Source organism: Gossypium hirsutum, chromosome D12, assembly GCF_007990345.1.
Source record: "Gossypium hirsutum isolate 1008001.06 chromosome D12, Gossypium_hirsutum_v2.1, whole genome shotgun sequence".
Classification (NCBI taxonomy): Eukaryota; Viridiplantae; Streptophyta; class Magnoliopsida; order Malvales; family Malvaceae; genus Gossypium; species Gossypium hirsutum.
The window spans coordinates 43037700-43057831 of record NC_053448.1 but is presented as its reverse complement, the minus strand read 5'-3'; the positions used below and the strand labels follow the sequence as shown (position 1 = coordinate 43057831).

Sequence of the window (20132 nt, the reverse complement as noted above, 5' to 3'; positions counted from 1 at the left end):
AAATCATCATGATAAAATATATAAAATATAAAATAGATTGAAAAGTCAATACAAAGACATAGGAAAATAATTAATCATGGTATAAAAATATATATGAATACAACATAAATAATGTGTAAAAATCTATATAAAATAAAGTATTAATGTACAAAAAATTTGATATAAATTTATAATATTTTGAATAAAAATCCAGATTTCATTATTGGGACAATAATTTTGGATGTTACTAATGGACGGTTAGGATTCATACAAATAATCTTTCCAATTTAATTTATCCCAACTTTTTAACTGATCACATTCTGGCAAATGATTAAAGAGCCTCATTAAAATATGCATCTTTGTTAAAAAATATATTTTCATTAATAATTACCAAGAACTATAAAAATATTAAAACATGATACATAATACAAATGATTAAGACATCACGAGTTAGTGTCTAAATGTTGTCTCAGCAAAATAATCTCCAAAGAGGAAAAAGACATATTAACAGTAATCACAGCACAGAGAGAATCCAAAAACAAAATAGAGATGCATTACCTTAATCATCAGACCTACATAATGATGAATTCTGGTCAACTAAGAAACCACTACATCAATACTGCACAAACACACATATAGAAGCATAACTAGAAACTAAAAACTAGAAACCAAGAAACCACACTATTGCTTTAAGAGAAAATAGAGTGGACAAAACAAAAATCACGATACAGTAGATTAGAATTAAAAATAAAAGAAAATTAAAAAATATTATTTAAGAAGTCGCGATCAGCAACTAGCCCGAAGGTCAACTTTTGCAAAACAAAAATTTAGAAATTATAGAAGGTAAACTATATCGCAGATCACTCTAAAATAATGTCATTCTTATTTTGATCACTCTATTTTTTTGTCAATTTAGTCACTTTAATTAAGATAATTGCTCAAATTAATTACTCTCGTTAAAATTTTTATTAATCCATTAACGAATTACTGACATGACAATTTTTTCATTTTTGACTAAACCTAAAATCTCTCGTCTAAAACACTTTCCTATTTCTATTTCTATTTCTATCACTTTTCACTTTCCCATTAATCCTCATCACCGCCCATTTCCTGCTTCCCTATTTCTATCACTCTTCACTCTGCCACCATGATATTAAATATTTTTAGTCCTAATTTTCCTATTAAATTTTATCATTGCAAAAGCTTGAATACCTTTGAATTGCCTGTTTTCCCTTTACAAGTATTGTATACTACAGTTGAAGAGAGTCAAGAAGGGATTGTGGTGGGATTAGGAGTACATATATAGAGAGAGTAAGAGAAATGGAACTCAGAAATTTAATTTAAAAAGCAAAAATAAAACAGGAAAATGGTAAATTACAGGGATTGCGTTGGTTTCTTCTTCAATGTAAGAAGAAAATTTTGGGGTTTAGGGAAGAAAATTACAGGGACTTTTTTAAAAGAAGAAGAAGATTGAGGGAAGAAGAAAGAGAGTAGGGAAGGAGAAATGAGTTGGGGTGAAGAAAGGTAAAAACATAACAATTTTCTTAATTAAATTTAATTTTAATAAATATATTTAATTATATATAAGACATAGAAAAAAAAGGCCATGTGGTGCATTTTGATTGGACCACATCAGCATCCGATGTGAAAATTAATGTTGTTAAATTCGAAGGGCTAACCAATTAATAGAAGTAAACTTTAAGTACCAAAGTGACCAGCCAAAAAATGCGAAGTACTAAAGTGGGAAAAATGATATCGTTCAGGGGCTAAATCATTAATAAAATTTTATTGTGCAGGGGCAATGGAGTGAGTAGTGATAGAGATGGGAGAGCAAGGGGGTGTTAGGCGGTGACGAGAGTTGATGGTTTTTATGGTGGGTGCTGGACGGTGATGAGGATTGGTGGTACTTATGAGGATTGGACCACATCAGAATCCGATGTGAAAATTAATGTCGTTAAATTCGAAGGGCTAACCAATTAATAGAAGTAAACTTTAAGTACCAAAGTGACCAGCCAAAAAATGTGAAGTACTAAAGTGGTAAAAGTGATATCGTTCAGGGGCTAAATCATTAATAAAATTTTATTGTGTAGGGGCAATGGAATGAGTAGTGATAGAGATGGGAGAGCAAGGGGGTGTTAGGCGGTGACGAGAGTTGATGGTTTTTATGGTGGGTGTTGGACGGTGATGAGGATTGGTGGTACTTATGTTGCAAATAAACAAAAAAAATATTTTAAACTAATTATAGAAAGGTTTTTAACTTTAGTCAAAAGTAAAAAAAATATCACTTCAACCGTTCGTTAGTAAATTAACAAAAGTTTTAATGACGATAATCAATTTGAACAATTATCTTAATTAGAGTGATTAAATTGATCAAAAAATTTAGAATTATCAAAATAAAAACAACACTATTTTTACTTAACTTACTATGTAGTTTACCCAACACTATTAATTAGACCATAACAAGTAACAAGTGTAGGAGACATCTATTAATTAGCTTATCCTTATAAATGATGATTAAATCTATACTAAATATTTGGCAAAAAAAATCTATGTTAAATAATAATGTTAGAAATAGAACAAAAAAAAGTTAGTGACCAAACAATTAAATCCATCAGTTTTTATAATTTAAGTACTTTTTCATTGAGTTTATATTCCGCATTTATGGTAGAGATGATCATGGACAAGGTTGAGTTTCAATAGAATTTTAGGCCCGTTTTTAGACCCAAGTTTGGCTCGAAAAATATATCTAAAATTTTGCTCAAGTCCGGTTCTGACAAAAATTGTTAAAACCTGAGTTTAGCCCAGACATATTAATTTTTTTTATATTATTATTTTTATATAGAAACAAATTTAAAAAAATAATACATCAAATATACAAAAAAATATTAAAATAAATATTTCCTGATAAATTGAAAATAAATTAAAAAATTATTTATACTTAAATATGCAATTTAGCAAGCAATAACTCTAATATAGTAGCAAAATGAACAATAAAAAAGAGTTATATAATATACAAACAATAACAATAAAATAATGAAACGACATCAAAACAGTGACAGAATAAAAACAAAAATAGTGAAAACAGCAGTGGGTTTTTTTTAAATTAGGGTCAGATCGGGCCGGGTTTGGACAAAAAAAACTTACACAAGGCTCGACGCATTTAGAAAACGGGTTCTTTTTTTGCCTAAGTCCATTTTCTGGACTTATATTTTTATCATACCCTCTCACTTTTTGAACTCGATTGACCATGATCAAATCTAATTCTTAATTATCCCTTTTAATAATATTATTTTTATTTAATTAATTTAATTAATCATCCTTAAATAAAAAACTCGAATTAATTAAATCTAATCAATTAAATTGGTTTTTTTTCCAAGCAATCAAATCCAAAAAAATCATTATCATCTTAAAAATTAAAAGAAATATTTATTAAAAAACAAAGAAAATTGCGCTTCGCCACAAAAAAAAGAAAGAAAAGAAAAAGATTACAAAACATAAATGTAATAGATTGATGTTTTTTTTGTCTTTGTCCGGCTACATGACAAAACTCAATAGTATACGTGTACACTTATATTTTCAGGACTGTACCAAAAAGTTATTTCACAAAAAAAAAACAGGTAAATGAACTGAGTCCCTGACTAGTTGACATCTAGAAATCAATTTTTTTTTCTTTTTGGGCCAAAATTCTAGAAATTTTTAAGAAAATATTTTCCTGTTTTTCCTTTTTATCTTCTGTTTATTGAATTATTATGGTGCTTTGATATTGACTAGTTCTATGGGACCCAATTGGTATTCAACAATTTTAATTATTTTTAATATGAAATATGTGTCTCTCAATTAAAGTACTCAATATTATGTTATTGGATTTATTTTTTATTACTATTGATTGAATTTATAAATTTTTATCATATTTTTTTAAAAATATGTAATATTTATAATAAAGTTTTCAAACATCAAATAAATTTTAGATATGAAATAAGAGAAAATATATGATATACTGTCAGTGGAGCTTTTAAATTTCATTTGACTTATATCCTGTAAAAATATAGTAAAATATTTATTTTTTAAAATTACTTGTGAAATAATAAAATACGCTATTGTTATACCAAATACTAACCCATGAAATAACTCATAAAATAGATTTTTTATATATATACAAACATATCAAATTAGTTAATTGTTTAAAAAGTTAAGGTTTTATTTCTGACACGTGCCACGCTTTTGAAATAAAAAAAGTGAATTAAGGAGAGATTTACTTATATTAATGTAAAACGAAAGTAATTTTACATATGATTAATATTTTAACAATCTAACTATTAATTTTATCAATATAATTGTATTTGTCATACATGTAGATTTTCTAATCAACCCAAAATCTCTATCATATCAATATAAAATATTATTTGTATTAATATATATACATAAAATATTTAAAAAAATTAATTTAATCTAAATTTGATACCCATAATTTATATTCAAAATAGAATATAACTGTTACATTATTAAAATATTAATTATAAAAAATTATAAAAACTTGTTTCATACTTGTAAAAAAATTGAAAAAAAAAACATCTCTAAACTTGCCACCTCATATTAGCTACGAAAAGGTGAAGAATGAGTACAAACTTAGGGTAAATTCTACCCGAGATTACTATTTAATTTTAAAAAGTTGCAAAATAGTTATTGAATTTTTTGAAAGTTTTTATTTAAATTATTGAATTGTTTAAAATTTTTTATTTAAGTCACTGAATTACTAAGTTTAGTTTTTTTCAAAATCTAACTAGTGAGCTCTAAGCAATAATTCAACAATCGGTACCATCGATGAGTAAAAGAACATATCTTAAATCCAAGTTGATCTAACGGTCAGTGTCAGAGGTCAAAGAAGAAAATTTTTTGGATTTTGGTTCGCTGATTCATAAAATTCGAAGTTATTTCATGAAAAAAAGTTGAATTATAAAAGAAAACGGGAAGGAAGTAATGTAACATAGTAAGCCATACAATAATGATTTTAACAACTCAGTGACTTAAATGAAAACTTTAGAATAGTTCAATTATTATTTTGTAACTTTTTGAAGTCGAGTGACTAATACATAAACTTACTAATAGTTTAGTGACATTAAGTGTAGTTTACCCTAAACTATAACACAACCCAATGTTTTGTTATCATTTCAACATTAAGGAAAGAGAAAGAAAGATGACAAAGTTTGAACCAATGTCACCTAAGGCTCGATTTGTTTCACTGAAAATAATTTATGAAAAATGACTTACTCTTCTTGAAAAGTATTTATAAATTTAAAACAATAAATTTTATTATTAATTAAAATTAATTAGGTGAAGATATCAATAAAAAATGTTTTATTTAAGTATAAAATTTAAAGCAAAATTTAAATAATTAAAACCAAATCTTAATTTTAATTAATAAATTATGTAGGGTTGATTTTAAAAAGTAAAAAAAAAAATAGATCCTATCTTTCTTTTCTTTCTTTCTTTTTTTTTCTAAAAAATCACTTTTTAGTCAAAATCAAATAAATTATTCAAGTAATTATAAATTTTATTTTGTTGAAAATAATTATTAAAGAAAAAAAATTATCATTGTAATGTTTTGAAGTCCGATTTTATAAATAAATATGATCACAGAAATTATATTTTTAATTTTTATTACTATATTAGTATAAAATTTTATATATTACAAGTTTTTTTTTTAAAAATACACACGATAACCCATGCATTGCAAAGGAAAGAAAACTAGTATTATATATTACAAGATCTTTAAAAATAATCTTTAATTGCATATTCAAAATTATGACAAGTGGATAATGTATTTGCTTTGAACATTAACATTTTATGTGTTAAATTAATGTAGGCCCCATAATTTAAAATATTTTAATATTATATAATTATTTAAAAATTATCTGATTTTTAGCTAAAAATTAAAAGTCGTAAGTTAAATAATAATTTAATACAATTAAAGGTAAAATTAAAATATAGTTTAAACATTAAAGATCTTTTAAATTAGAAATAAAATAACTTGTTTAAAAAAATTATAACTGTTAAGATTAATATTAAAATTAAAAATGGTTTAAAATAAAATTTATTTAAAAATCTGTTAAGAATTATAATAATTTTAAAAAAAATTGTAAAAAAATAATTTTACACGATAAAAATATCATATCTAAAACACTTTATAAATACTAGAAATCTTATCACACGTATATGTAGGTGGAAACAACAAATTTGAAACATAAACGTGTGTTTAAAAATAACATAAAATAAATAATGAAACTTATGATTTAAAACAAATTAATAATAACATATAAAATATATACGTTATTAAAATGAAACAAATTAGATTAAATTATTTATCATGGTATTGTCATCAATCTTGGGTCAGTGTTGAGTTAACTTGTGACATCAACTCAATCAAATACATTATTACTATATACAACTAATTAAGGTAATAAAGTGTACATAATAAAATTAAAACATATAAGAGTATCAAAGTAAAATTTTAGTTGAGTGGTAAATTAAAGGCTTTCGTAATGTAATTGGTGTGAGTTTAAATCCCACTATATCCATATTTTTATTGATTTTTTTAAGTGAAAATTTAAAATACCCTCGAATAATATTACTTATTTTAATTACAAAAGGGCATTCTTGTAATTTTTTAATTGAGCAGGTACCCAATTGACTCATGACACTAACTTAATTAGGAGTTTAATTAATAATATGGATTATTATAAACATTTCTAAAACTGATTATAATATGTTTATAATATGATAAAAATAGATTTAAGATATTAAATAATATAGGTAAAAGGAGTTTTATTTTCAATTAGAATTAAAATAGTTACCTTAAATCAACAAAAAAATTAGAATAGTTAATTTAAAATATGATTAAAATAATTTTTTAATTCTTTTTAAGAATATGTATATTTATTCAATGCATACTTATTTTGAGAAAAAAAACATTTAAAAAACTTTACAATCTTTTAAAAAAGAAAGAAATTTATAATTTGTCTAAAATTTTTAAAAACTTTATAATGTTTCAAGATTTAAAAATTATATAACATTTTTAAAGCTAATTATAATCTTTTTAAAAATATATTAAATTTTATAAATAATAGTTGTTATGGAATCATGTCTCGCATTTTCGAACTAAACAGTGTGTGACTAATTTATCCATTTTTTTAGTAAATGGAGCAAAATGCAATCTGACTCCTGGTACAAAGGCCTCTGATATACTTTTACCTAAGTTTATATGACATAGATGATAGAGTACAAGGTTTTTGATCTTGCAGATGCCATATAATGTGATGAGATCGTTCGTACTTTTGAGTTTTTACCAATGTTGTTTGAATCGGATTGGACCAATCATTCGGATTAGTTGGACCAAAAATTGGTCGGGTTGTCGGTCGGGAGAATGGCTTTCAATCAGTTAGACTAAGAATCAATATGAACCAACTAAAAAATCGGTCAAACTGAGTTTTTTAAATTTATTGAGTTTTTAATAATTATTTTCATCGGACTAGTTAAACTGGCAAGCCAGTGGCCCGATTGGTTCGACCACAGTTCCAGTTTAAAAAAGCATTGGTTTTGACCACCAATCTCTATAGAGCCTAAATCAATTAAGGGTATACTATAGCTAAGGTAATTAAACTATTAGTAAGTTTATGTTTTGGTCTCAACTTCAAAAAGTTACAAAACAGTTACCGAATTATTCAAAATTTTTATTTTAGTCACTAAACTATTCAGAAGTTTTTATTGAAGTCATTGAGTTGTTGAAAATTTTTTTAAGTCCGGTTAGTGAGCTCTAAGCGACGATTCAACGATTGGTACAGTGGATCAGTTGTTGGGAAATGTGTCCATATTGTAGTAAACATGTAATTATTTTCTATTTATTTGAGCGATGAATAAATAAAGTTAATTTCACATTTCATTATTATGTCTTTTGTATTTATGTCTTTTATATTTTGCATGCATAGTAAAATTATGACAAAAAAATATTAGCTCATTGATTGTCTAAGTTCAAACTGAAGATAAGTGGCATTGTAAGAACGTTTACATTGCGAGAAAAATAACTTACTTCAGTAGATAATCTAAATGAGTTCGTAATCTCGTAAAAGAATCAAAGTGAGCATTTGATTCAAATATCAAGAAGGATTATTATGTCGTCTACGATTCTAATTGGGGAGATGGCTAGTCTTGACTATTAGAGCAGTTGACTCCATGAGTAGAGACATAGATATATTCATTGGTAGAATGATACATTGGACTGGACCCAAGATGAATTATTTCTGAATCCGTTTGTGAAATAATTCACTTGTGACGTTCATGGTGTGATTTACCTAAATCCTGAGTTAGTCACTAACTATGTATATGCAACTTATGTGCTTTGATATAAGTGGAGGCTTATGCTCTAAAGATGATCGAGCCCATAGCCAGTATGTTGGGTACATGACTTGTGTATGGCATGGTTTTACTAGCAACAGTGGAATTCATAGCTCAATTAAAGAGTTAATGATATCCTTTCATTGGCATTGTGTGGATTGATAAATATGAAATGTGACCACAGGTTGCTTGTTCTCTTAAGAGTAATTTATCACAGTAATTTATTAACAGTGATCATATTAATCATTAAGAAGACATAATAGTGACAATGAGATAAAATAAGATTATATTGAGTGAACGGATTTAACTCAAAAGAATTAAGGATATCATATAAGGGTAACACACACATGACGAGGTCATTGGACAAAGCAGTTGGATGAATTACTTTCGTAAAGAGTATTCAATAAGGAGTTTTCAGTCATGGTACTTCTTGTGGACTGACTCCATGATTAAGTAATTGCGAATTATTGGAACGATGCTTCTGGACATAATTGCAATCACTAGAACCTAATTATATATGTCCAATTGGTCCCTCTACCAGCTCAATAAAAGCTCGATTAGATTGCATTTGAATCAAAAGAAAATTCTACGACTTTGGGAATAATTTAATTGAATCGCTTTATTCAACGTGAAATTAAATTAGGTGGTTGTGAGAATTGTTCAACTAGAGAATTTGATTAAAGATTTTTCTTGAAAAATTAATTTGGAAAAATTAATTTTGATCAAGTAAAATTAAATTAATTAAGATTAATATGATATTTTTGGAAGTTAATTTTTAAATCAGACAATTGGCCCAATGGATAATTGAACTTGAAAATTGGACCCGATATCGTAAATTAGGCCTAAGAGCCCAAAATCTAGACCAAGACCCAAAAATTGGTCGAACCAGGTCTGGTATGTGAAACTGGGCTGACGGTCTAACCGGTGGCTTGACCCGGACCAGTTGAGTCGTCATTGACTCGGACCGAACCGGCTCGGGGTGCCATAAAGGTTCGCACCTGCATCACCGGGCACGACGGTGTCCCAGTGGCCGACAGTGGTTGGTCGTCGGTGGTTGAGTAGTGGAAGAGTTACATTCCTACTGAAATTCCACTAAAGAATTTAATTTCAGATTAATTATTTCAAAAAATAATATTATTTTAATAGTTTAATATTAAATATAATTTAATACATATCTTAATAGTATTTTATTAATTTAATATTAAAGTGATTATCTTAATATTAAATTAAATTTAATGTTTATCTTGTAGATAAATAGTTTATTATTTTAATAAAATTTAATATTAAATTTAATCTAATATTTATCTTGATAAATGTTATATTAATTTAATATTAAAGTGATTAAGTTTAATCATAGTTGAACTCTCTAAGCTCTCTCTAAATAAATAAAGCATTGGGTCATTATTTACACACACTTGAATTCAAAAGAATGTTGTAAAGAAAAAATTCTCTGAAGAGATTATTCCATAAAATTTCTAGAGATATTTTTTTATTTAAAACTTGACAAAAAAGTTTAGAGAAATTACAAAATTACCTGTAACACCCCTAACCCGAATCTATCGCCAGAACAGGGTTAAGGAGCATTACCGGAGTTTACAAATCAAACAGATAAAAAATGCAAATATTTCATATCATATAGCATTCATGTAAAAAACCAATCAAAATTATACATATTGCCCCTTATATGAGCCCTCGAGGCCCAAAATGTGCATTAGAAACAAGTCAGGACTAAATCGGATACTCAAGGAATTTTTCGAAAAACATTGAAATTTTTTAGAGCTGCAGGGGTCACACGGCCATGTGGCCAGGCCGTGTGACTCACACGGTCAGGAGGCACACCCGTGTCTCAGGCCGTGTGGGCATTTGAAATAGGGACACATGGCCGTGTCCTAGCTCGTGTTCGTGCCCGTGTAACTCTCTGGCTTGGGTCACAAGGCCAAGTCATACGCCCGTGTGTTTGGCCGTGTGAGCATACTGACTTACATTCTTAAAAAGATACAGGGGACACACGACCGTATCACCTGGATGTGTGTCACACACGGCTGAGACACACGCCCGTGTCTCTGCCCGTGTGGACAAAAATAGACCAATTTTCAAGTCACATTTCTCACCCAATTTGACACCAACCTAACTCAATATTTTTGTACATCAACAAGCCATAACAAAGTATTAAAAACAAGTCAAATCAAGTATTAAACATGAAATATCACCACATACAACCAATATGTCATTAGGAACCTCAAATGACCACTTAAAACATGTCAACCAAGTATCTCAACTTACCTAAATGACCAAATACATATATGCATATTCAAACCATATTTTACTTTCTTTCATTCTACCATATCAAACACACATCAAACATGACAAGGCCACATATATACACATCAAAATATACCAAACACAAGCCATATAAATGGTTAATCTCAACAAAACTCTTATATGTCAACATTGGCCAAATAAACCTATACATGCCATTATAACCAAATTTAAATTTTCGAAAGTACCAAAAGAGCCGATAGATAGTGTGATATAGCTCTAACCAGCTTCCAACCCGAACGAGCTTCCGAATTACTATAAAATATAGAAAATAACACAGAGTAAGCATTTAAGCTTAGTAAGTTCGTATAACATGGAATTTAACTTACCATATATCCATAAAATAGGTAAGTAAACATAGCATATCTCAACCAATTTGGCCAAAAGCCTAAACACATGATCACCAACATATTAGCCATGAAAATCGCATATAAGATCCAACAAACATGGTTGAATTCATCAAATAATCATATTTCATGTATTTCATGTAAATACCAATGATAGTTCATATCGAACTCATATAATCTCGTAACAGAACTGTGTCCGTTGAACATTTAAAATATTGTTGGATACACGGGTAGTACACACGAGGTGTATTGAACTGTAATCCGTCAATTCATATTCATGTATGCTCATACGAGCTATGAATCAGTATGCTCTCACGAGCTGTGAATCGGGAAGCTCATACGAGCTGCAAATTGGGAAGCTCATACAAGCTATAAATTGGAAAGCTCATACGAGCTGTGGTGTGTCCGCAACACATGCAAGACCCAAACCAAATCGGTAACCCTAATGACATGTCATTTGTATCCTACGAATTTCTAAGGTTCAAACGGGACTCGGTAATCGTCGGATATGCGATTGATATTTATACATAGCAATTATACAAATCACATACATATGATTCAATTAAAATATATAAATACTCAATTTAATTACACGAACTTACCTCGAAAAGTGTACGTAAACACGGAGGCCACTAATCCGATATTTTCTCTTTACCTACGAGGTCTAACAGGATCTATACGAATAAATTTAACTCATTTCAATATAATTCTCATACAATTTAATCCAATATGGAATTTTGGCAAAATTACTAATTTTCCCTACACTTTTAATTCCTTTGTAATTTAGTCCCTAGACTCGAAAATAAAATTCATACAATTTAATTATTACTCAAGCCTAGCTGATTTTATACATATTAATAGCAGCCCATATATTTCACAAAATTCACAAATTTTATCATCTTTTTCAATTTCAGTATGTAAATGGTAAAATTTCTTAACGAAATTTTTATACGGTATTTCTATCATACTGTAGACCATAAAATAATAATAAAATAATTTTTTTTGACTTTGAATTTGTGGTCCCGAAATCACTATTTCGATTTCACTGAAAATTGGTTGTTACATTACCCCACCGGTAATTTTTGTGAAATTTTTTTTTGATCCGAAGCGAGCCCACACTCAGCAGACGTGAGCTTGAGGATACTGGAGAAGACTACTCGGTCGAAGCGTTCATCCTAGAAGAATCGAAAAGGTACAATTTTGATTAAGTGTTTATTACTTTAGATATCACAACCAAGATCTTATTTTGAAAAAAAAAATTAAAACTCTGGTTTTTCCCTAAATTTATTTTCCGTTGCATTTTCTAAACCCGTTTTTCCAACATCAGTACACATCGGCAAGTAGGAGAACGTACCTTAGATCCAAGTCTATCTAATGGTCAGTTTATAATATCAAAGAAGAAAGCTATTTGGAATTTGGTTCATAAATTTGTGACGTTCAAAGTTATTTCATGGAAAAAACTGAATTGTAAAAGGGAATGGAAAGTGAAGCTTTCAATTAGTGTAAGTAGTGCGGATGAAAAAGGTCATACAACAACAATTTTAATAGCTAAGCGACTTAAACGAAAATGTTTAAATAATTCAATGACTATTTTGTAACTTTTGGAAGTTAAGTAACCAAAACATAAACTTACTAATATTTGAGTAACCTTAGTACAATTTACCCATCAATTAATCAAACACTCGCTAATCTTTTTTTGTTTTTTATAAACTCAAGTTACCAAAATCACCTCTCAACTTTAATATGTATCAATCAATGTAGGAAGGTTGAATTAATAAATTCGTCTCTAAATTATATCTCAAAATTTAAATTAGTCCTTAAAGTTTTTTGTGTTCAGAAGCACAATAAATTATCATTTTTATTTAATTTTATCCCAAAATGATGTCAACCAAACATATTGTTATGATACTAACTATTATCAATTCATTGACTCGCTAGCTTGTCGGGTCCTGACCCACACTCTGTATGAGTTCGCACATGCGTAGTATGGGCGAACCCAAGATGGGGACTCGTAATTCGAAATATGGGTTCGCCTACACATGGTACAAGCCCTGTGTATGCAATCCACTTTTAGTATACATGTGTTAACCTTAAGATAAGGTACGTGTCATTATGCATAGAGACCTATCTAACATGTCACATCTATAAGCATTGACCGTATCATATAAATATATAGAATTAATCCATCTGAAAGTACAGACAAAAAAAAACTCAACACATAAAAAAATATCTTCATTAGATATCATTCACCTTTTCGTTAAACTAAGATAAAATTAATAGTTTAACCTTTAAAAAGTAATTCTAAGATTGAGATATAATTTGTGGACCACTTTACTCATAAAAACTATGTAAAGAGAACATTAAGCAAACAACACTTCAAAAGACCGTTGTTTTCATAATTTTGCTAGTAAAGGCAATAATTATGATACACATTTTTTTGTGCTCCGCTTCATACCTCAGCTCGCCATTATTATAATGTAGGCATTTTTTACCGGAAATATTATTGCCGGACCTATTCCTCAAGGTTATTTTAATATTTCTATCGTTGGATTATTATGTAAATTAGTAATAAATTAATTTAATTAATAATTTTAATTATTTATTTTTAACAAAGAGAAAGAAAAATTTTCGCTTATTTTGAAATGGTTTTATTTTTTACAAGAGTTATTTTTTGGATAATTTTATTAAAAATTCTGATCATATCTATTCTTCTAGACATAATACATAGAATTACCCATAACCTCTTCTCAACTTATAAATAGAAGGATAATACGCTTCAACGCACTCAAACTCACATCCTCCTATATTGGCAATAATACTCATCTCAATCGAGCTAAAACTCAATCTACACAATTTTTTTTTACTTATCTTCCTAGTTTCAAATTTAAATTTACAGTAAATATTCTTTATTTTATATTTAACTATTTATAATACATGTGTAATAAATAAAATTTTTCCTCATATTATTACACCAGCAACCAACCTTTAATAATTGTATAAGATTAAATTTTTTTGACCTTTGAATTTTTATAAGTAAAAGTACACGTGAAAAAATAATAAGGAGAAGAAAGCGTTGCATGAATAATAATACAATACTTTAACTTGGAGCTCAAAATCTTAAATAAAATTGGCCTCTAAATTATACCCTTTTTTTCGTTTAAGTACTTAAAGTTTTTTTTTTGGTAAAAGTAATATCTAAACTAATTAATTTCATCTAAAACATAGTACCAACCAATAAGAACATAACATGTGACATATTCTTAGTGGATGCCATATACTTTTTATGTAAAATGAAACGAATCGAATAATTTAAATATTACTTATGATTAAAACCTTTAGGTACTTACGTAGAAAAAGCGATATAGTTTGGAGTAGAGGTGTTTGTGGGCCGAGTCAGGTCAGATTTGGGCTGGGTCTAAGCATGATATTAACATACTTTATGCTTGCCTAAACTTGGCCGGACTTAAAATATGAGCTAACCCAAGCCCATTTTAGACCCGCCCATATTATTTAAAAAAAATAAAATACATATTTATATTATTTTTAATTTAATATTTAATAATTATATATTTTTTATTTATTAAAATTTTATATATAGTAATCTTAATATTTTTTTAATGTTTACATTATATACTACTATAGATTTATTTTTTGTGTTATAAATTACATAATATATAAATATAATATAAATATTAAACATTACGAACTTAAAAAAAGGGCCAGACCAGACCTTAAATGTTCAAGCTCAAGCCCGACTCATATTTTAAATAGTCCTAATTTTTATTTGCCTAAATCTATTTTTCGGGCCTAATATTTTTACTCAAACACTTTCAACTTTCGTGTAGATTTTCAAGCTTAGACAAATAACTCGACCCATGAACAAACCTAATTTAGAAACAAATTTATAATTAAACTTTATTTTAACATATGCTATTTCAAATTAATAAAGAGTGTGATAGCTCAAGTTAATTACTCATCTTAAATGTATTAAGTAACAATCTTCTATATTGGTATTGAAAAATGGATATCTTAATTCATCTTATAAATTTAGTTTTCTAGAATATTCTATTTTTGGGTTAACTCTCTCAATAGTATTTTCCATCTCAAAACTCGAATTCAAAAAACCTCAAACTTTTTACAACTTATCTCATAAAATATATAAACTTGAACGTGTTTAATTAAATAATAAAATTTTTAACTTAATTCAATTTTTGAAAATTCATTATCATTGATGCTAAGGTAATATTGTTTTATGCTCACATATTGAATAAAAAAATAGATATATATATATTTTTAAAATGCACACAATTAAAATAAAAAAAATTTAATGAATATAATCAATCTAAAACTAAAGTTTTGAAAATATTAATTCCACCAAATTAAAATTAAAATATCATATTTTACATATAATTAAATTAAAAAACATATAAAAAAACCAAATATCTTGGATATAAATTCACTATTACCCTTACATTAGGTTACACGTGTTAATCTGAGATGCCAGGAACAGAAAGCTACATCATTTGTCTAGTACTCAATTTTGTTGGGTTAAGCCAATGAGACAAGCGGCTCAAGCAAAGCCATAAAAGCCAGATTACCGGCAAAGGTTGGTGAGTGACCGATGTTTCTCGGTTATTAATAACCTTAAAAATAAGTAATCAAAACCCTAATCAAGGCAATACATGTAATTTTCTCTTTTAATAAAAAAACCGGGAAATGTTTTTTTTTCATTTCCACCAACCCCAACCAATCCCTCAAAAGAAAAATCATAATCAGATAATACTATGACATCCAACGCTACAGTTTGTCTTCTCAAACTTTAATCTCAGCCGTCAGATCCTGGTTTTACTTTCACCAGATTGGTCTAATTATGAATTTCATCCTTCACTTTACGATACTTACTTTAATTTGTTAGAATATGATATTATTGGTAAACACATGAACTTGAATTATTGATTTGTTTTGAAAAATAATTTCTTGCATATAAATTATTGAATTGCTAATTTTTAGTAGGGGTGAATCTAGAAATATTTTTTTAAGGGAGTCGAAATTTCATTATAAAATTTGAGAGATTAAAATATAATTTTATCATTTATTACTTTAGAATTTCATCATTTTTAAGGGACTAAATTTTTTTAGAAGCCAAAGTACTAATTTATTTATGGACTAAATAGATGATTTCTCATTTTTCTGAGAGGAGCTAAGACACCTATCACTTAAGTTCACCCTGTACATAAATGGTTGAACTATTGAATTCAATGTTGTAAGAATTGGATTGATGACAAAAAATAAAGTTAGACTATTGGTTATCCCATTCAATCGTTTGAATCAATGGTTCAATCATTACAAAATTAAAAATTCAAAAAATTTATGAAAATTCATAAAAATGAAAGAAAAGTAAAAAGAAAAAGAAAAACAATAATTTTATAAATTATAACAATAAAAGTAAATAATTAAATTAACTTAAATCCGATTCAAATGATCTTTAACCAGTTTTTCATCGGTTCACTTGGTTTTGCACTAGTTCAATTCCCCTTGGATTTTATAATATTGATTGAACTGATTAGGCCATCAATTTTCGATCCAATTAATCAATTCAATCTAGTTCTGGAAACCATGATTGAATTTGAAGTCACCAGTTTAAGCATAAAGTTTAACAAATTTACTGAATTGAATTAAATTCAAAGTTCTTTCACTTTTTATAAAGTAAGAGGGTTAAATTGTAACAAATTAAAGTGTACGGGCTAAATTATTAATTTTCATAAAAGTAGAGGGATGTAACTAGACCCACCAGATTCCAACCCCCAACTCACCCATTTTCTCTATAAATAGCCGCGTCCCAGGCCTGAAGTCGTTGTGCCGTTGAGTTCCGCTTCTCTAGAGGTCTGGTCTACTCAACACTTTCTCCTCCCTCTTAGCAACCAAAGACTCAGATCCGCTCGGATTTCTTTGTCCCAGGTTGCCTATTCTGCCCTTATAATTTTCATTTTATTGCTTTGCCCCTTTCGTTTCTGCTCGGAGATTTTCGCCTTGTTCTTCGTAGCAGTGAAAAGAAACTGAGCGTTTGTCTTTGTTCGGAGTTAAATTTGACTGAAATGCTTACAGATCTGAACGAATTTATGTTTGTTTTCGAGTTTTTAGCTATGAAAAATTTAAAGATATGAGATTCTGAGTGTCTGGCTAATGGATTATTAATGGAATCTTACCGGAAAATTGTTAGTTTTGTTTGGAGGAAACGCTTTGAACTGAACGTGAAGTAATTATTGACGGTTAAATAAAACTTTGATTGAATTTAATTTTTTAACTTGAAAAGGATTTCAGTTTTGAGTAGGATCTACTGGATCTTTCATATTGAGTATAAAATTTGTAAATTCTGATGTGATTTTTTACTTTGATTTAGATGTGTGCGTCCGTCATGTCTGCTGGCTTAAAAACTACTTAAACTTTTTACCTGCAACTGCGTAATTGTAAAGGCTGTGATCTAAAGATCCGGCTTTTGGATCTTGGAAAGAATTGAAGACAAACGGAAAGGATAATTTGCTGATTTGTTTCAGATAATTAGAAATCACTGCGAATAATATAAATATCAAATTGCAATTGGATCCATTGATATGGAAAAGTATACGATCCCTAAATTCTAGATTCTGAATTCTGATCTTACATTGTTGTGACGTCAAAGTAATCTGTGCTTTTCTGTGATTTTTGTTCTCATCCTCCTAAAGAACATGATCTTCCAAGAAGGCTTTTAAGTTATTGTGGTTTATCCTGATTCTCCTGCAGTTGAACCGTTCTAGAAAAGCATGAACAATTTCTATCGTTATTGAGATTCTTTTTTATTTTATTGTTTTATCCTCTAGTCTTTTCCCATCAGCATATTCCTATTTGTTAGCCTCACTAATTCGGATGCCTTTTATGAAGTTATTGCTCAGATTTTGTATTAATATTCCTTTTGGTGTTTTTGCAATGTGCAGAACTAGAATGGAGACCTTTCTATTCACATCAGAGTCTGTAAACGAGGGACACCCCGACAAGCTTTGCGACCAGGTCTCTGATGCTGTGCTCGATGCCTGCCTTGCCCAGGACCCTGACAGCAAGGTTGCCTGTGAAACATGCACCAAGACTAACATGGTCATGGTCTTTGGAGAGATTACCACCAAAGCCAACGTAGACTATGAGAAGATTGTTCGTGATACATGCCGCTCCATTGGATTTGTTTCTGATGATGTTGGTCTTGATGCTGACAATTGCAAGGTCTTGGTTAACATTGAGCAGCAGAGCCCTGATATTGCCCAAGGTGTCCACGGACACTTTACAAAGCGTCCGGAAGAGATTGGAGCCGGTGACCAGGGTCATATGTTTGGTTATGCCACTGATGAAACCCCTGAATTCATGCCTCTTAGCCATGTCCTTGCAACTAAGCTCGGTGCACGTCTTACTGATGTTAGGAAGAATGGCACCTGCCCCTGGCTAAGGCCTGATGGTAAAACCCAGGTCACTGTTGAGTACTACAATGACAGTGGTGCCATGGTTCCAGTTCGTGTGCACACTGTCCTTATCTCCACCCAACATGATGAGACTGTTACAAACGATGAAATCGCTGCTGACCTCAAGGAGCATGTCATCAAGCCTGTCATCCCTGAGAAGTACCTTGATGAGAAGACAATCTTCCACCTTAACCCATCTGGCCGCTTTGTAATCGGTGGTCCTCATGGTGATGCAGGTCTCACCGGACGTAAGATCATTATTGACACTTATGGTGGCTGGGGAGCCCATGGTGGTGGTGCTTTCTCCGGAAAGGACCCAACCAAGGTGGACAGGAGTGGTGCTTACATTGTTAGGCAGGCTGCCAAGAGCATTGTAGCAAACGGACTTGCCCGCAGATGCATCGTACAAGTCTCCTATGCTATTGGTGTGCCTGAGCCCTTATCTGTCTTTGTGGACAGTTACGGAACCGGAAAGATTCCTGACAAGGAAATACTCCAAATTGTGAAGGAGAACTTCGACTTTAGGCCTGGTATGATCACCATCAACCTGGACCTCAAGAGAGGTGGCAATGGTCGGTTCTTGAAGACAGCTGCTTACGGACACTTTGGAAGGGACGACCCAGACTTCACCTGGGAAGTTGTGAAGCCCCTCAAGTGGGACAAGCCCCAATCTTAAGTTCAGCCCTGCTGCCTGTCTCAGTGCCTGCTTATCCATAGTACTGAATAATATTGCCTTGCTGCTCACCTATACTCTATTTTCATCCCCAGAATGCTTCTAATCTCATTCATATAGTGCCCTATTCATTATCTTTTTTTTTTTTTCTATTTTCTCCCTTTATTTGTTCTTTTTTTTTTTTGGTTATTCTGAGTTTGTGTCCTGTATCAGTGTCGTGTTGCAAAAATGTATTGAGAATTTTGCTATAATATATTAATGGCACTTGAAGTAACAAGCTCTACCCTTTCGATTATAATGTGTAATGCTGCGAATGTAGTAATGTTTTGCCATCGGCCCATTGCTTTTATGAAAAAATTGTGGGCGAAAACATCAAAAATAGGATTTAAATTGCTTCGCTTCTAACATAATTCACTATTATAATTAAACATAGAGTTGTTATTAAAACTTGAGTTTTGAAACAAATTTTGATTCCCATTTTATGCTCTCTAGTGTTTGATACTCGATCCCTCACATGTTCTTCACCTAGTATTGAGTTTTGTCAATAAGGCGAGTTAGAAAAAACATCCATTTAGTTGGTGAAATTTTAAAAAAGAAATCTTTTATTTTTGAAAAACATAAAAAAAATTATAAATGTTGTTTACCTATATTTTTATTAATAATATTCAAATTTTATATTTTAAAAAATAAATAAATTAAAGCTACGCATTTCAATATATTAAAAAAATTCCTACTTCATACATAGTTCTCTTTCCTTTATTTTCCTTCCACATATAGCTTCTTCAACTTTACTTATTTTTCATTTTCAGTTTTGCAAATAATAATAATACTATTTAAAAAATATTTTTTACGAGTGCCAAGAAATTCAAATATTTATAGAGCCCATCACTTAATAGCTAAAAATTCATTAATAAATAAAAACCCATAAAATTGTGTTAGAAA

At 29.4% G+C, this 20132-nt stretch overlaps 1 protein-coding gene across 1 annotated transcript; it reads left to right on the top strand.

Moving 5' to 3' along the window:
* The first annotated feature begins 16804 nt into the window (after nt 1-16804).
* Nucleotides 16805-19464, top strand: LOC107911137 (S-adenosylmethionine synthase 1). The gene is made up of 2 exons (XM_016839024.2): nt 16805-16991; nt 18005-19464. The coding sequence occupies exon 2, from the start codon at nt 18012-18014 to the stop codon at nt 19191-19193; it is 1182 nt and encodes a 393-aa protein (XP_016694513.1). The 5' UTR covers nt 16805-16991; nt 18005-18011; the 3' UTR covers nt 19194-19464.
* Nucleotides 19465-20132: the final 668 nt, after the last annotated feature.

Coding starts and splice junctions, on each gene's coding strand:
- LOC107911137 (XM_016839024.2), top strand. CDS start 18,012: ATGGAGACCTTTCTATTCACATCAGAGTCTGTAAACGAGGGACACCCC.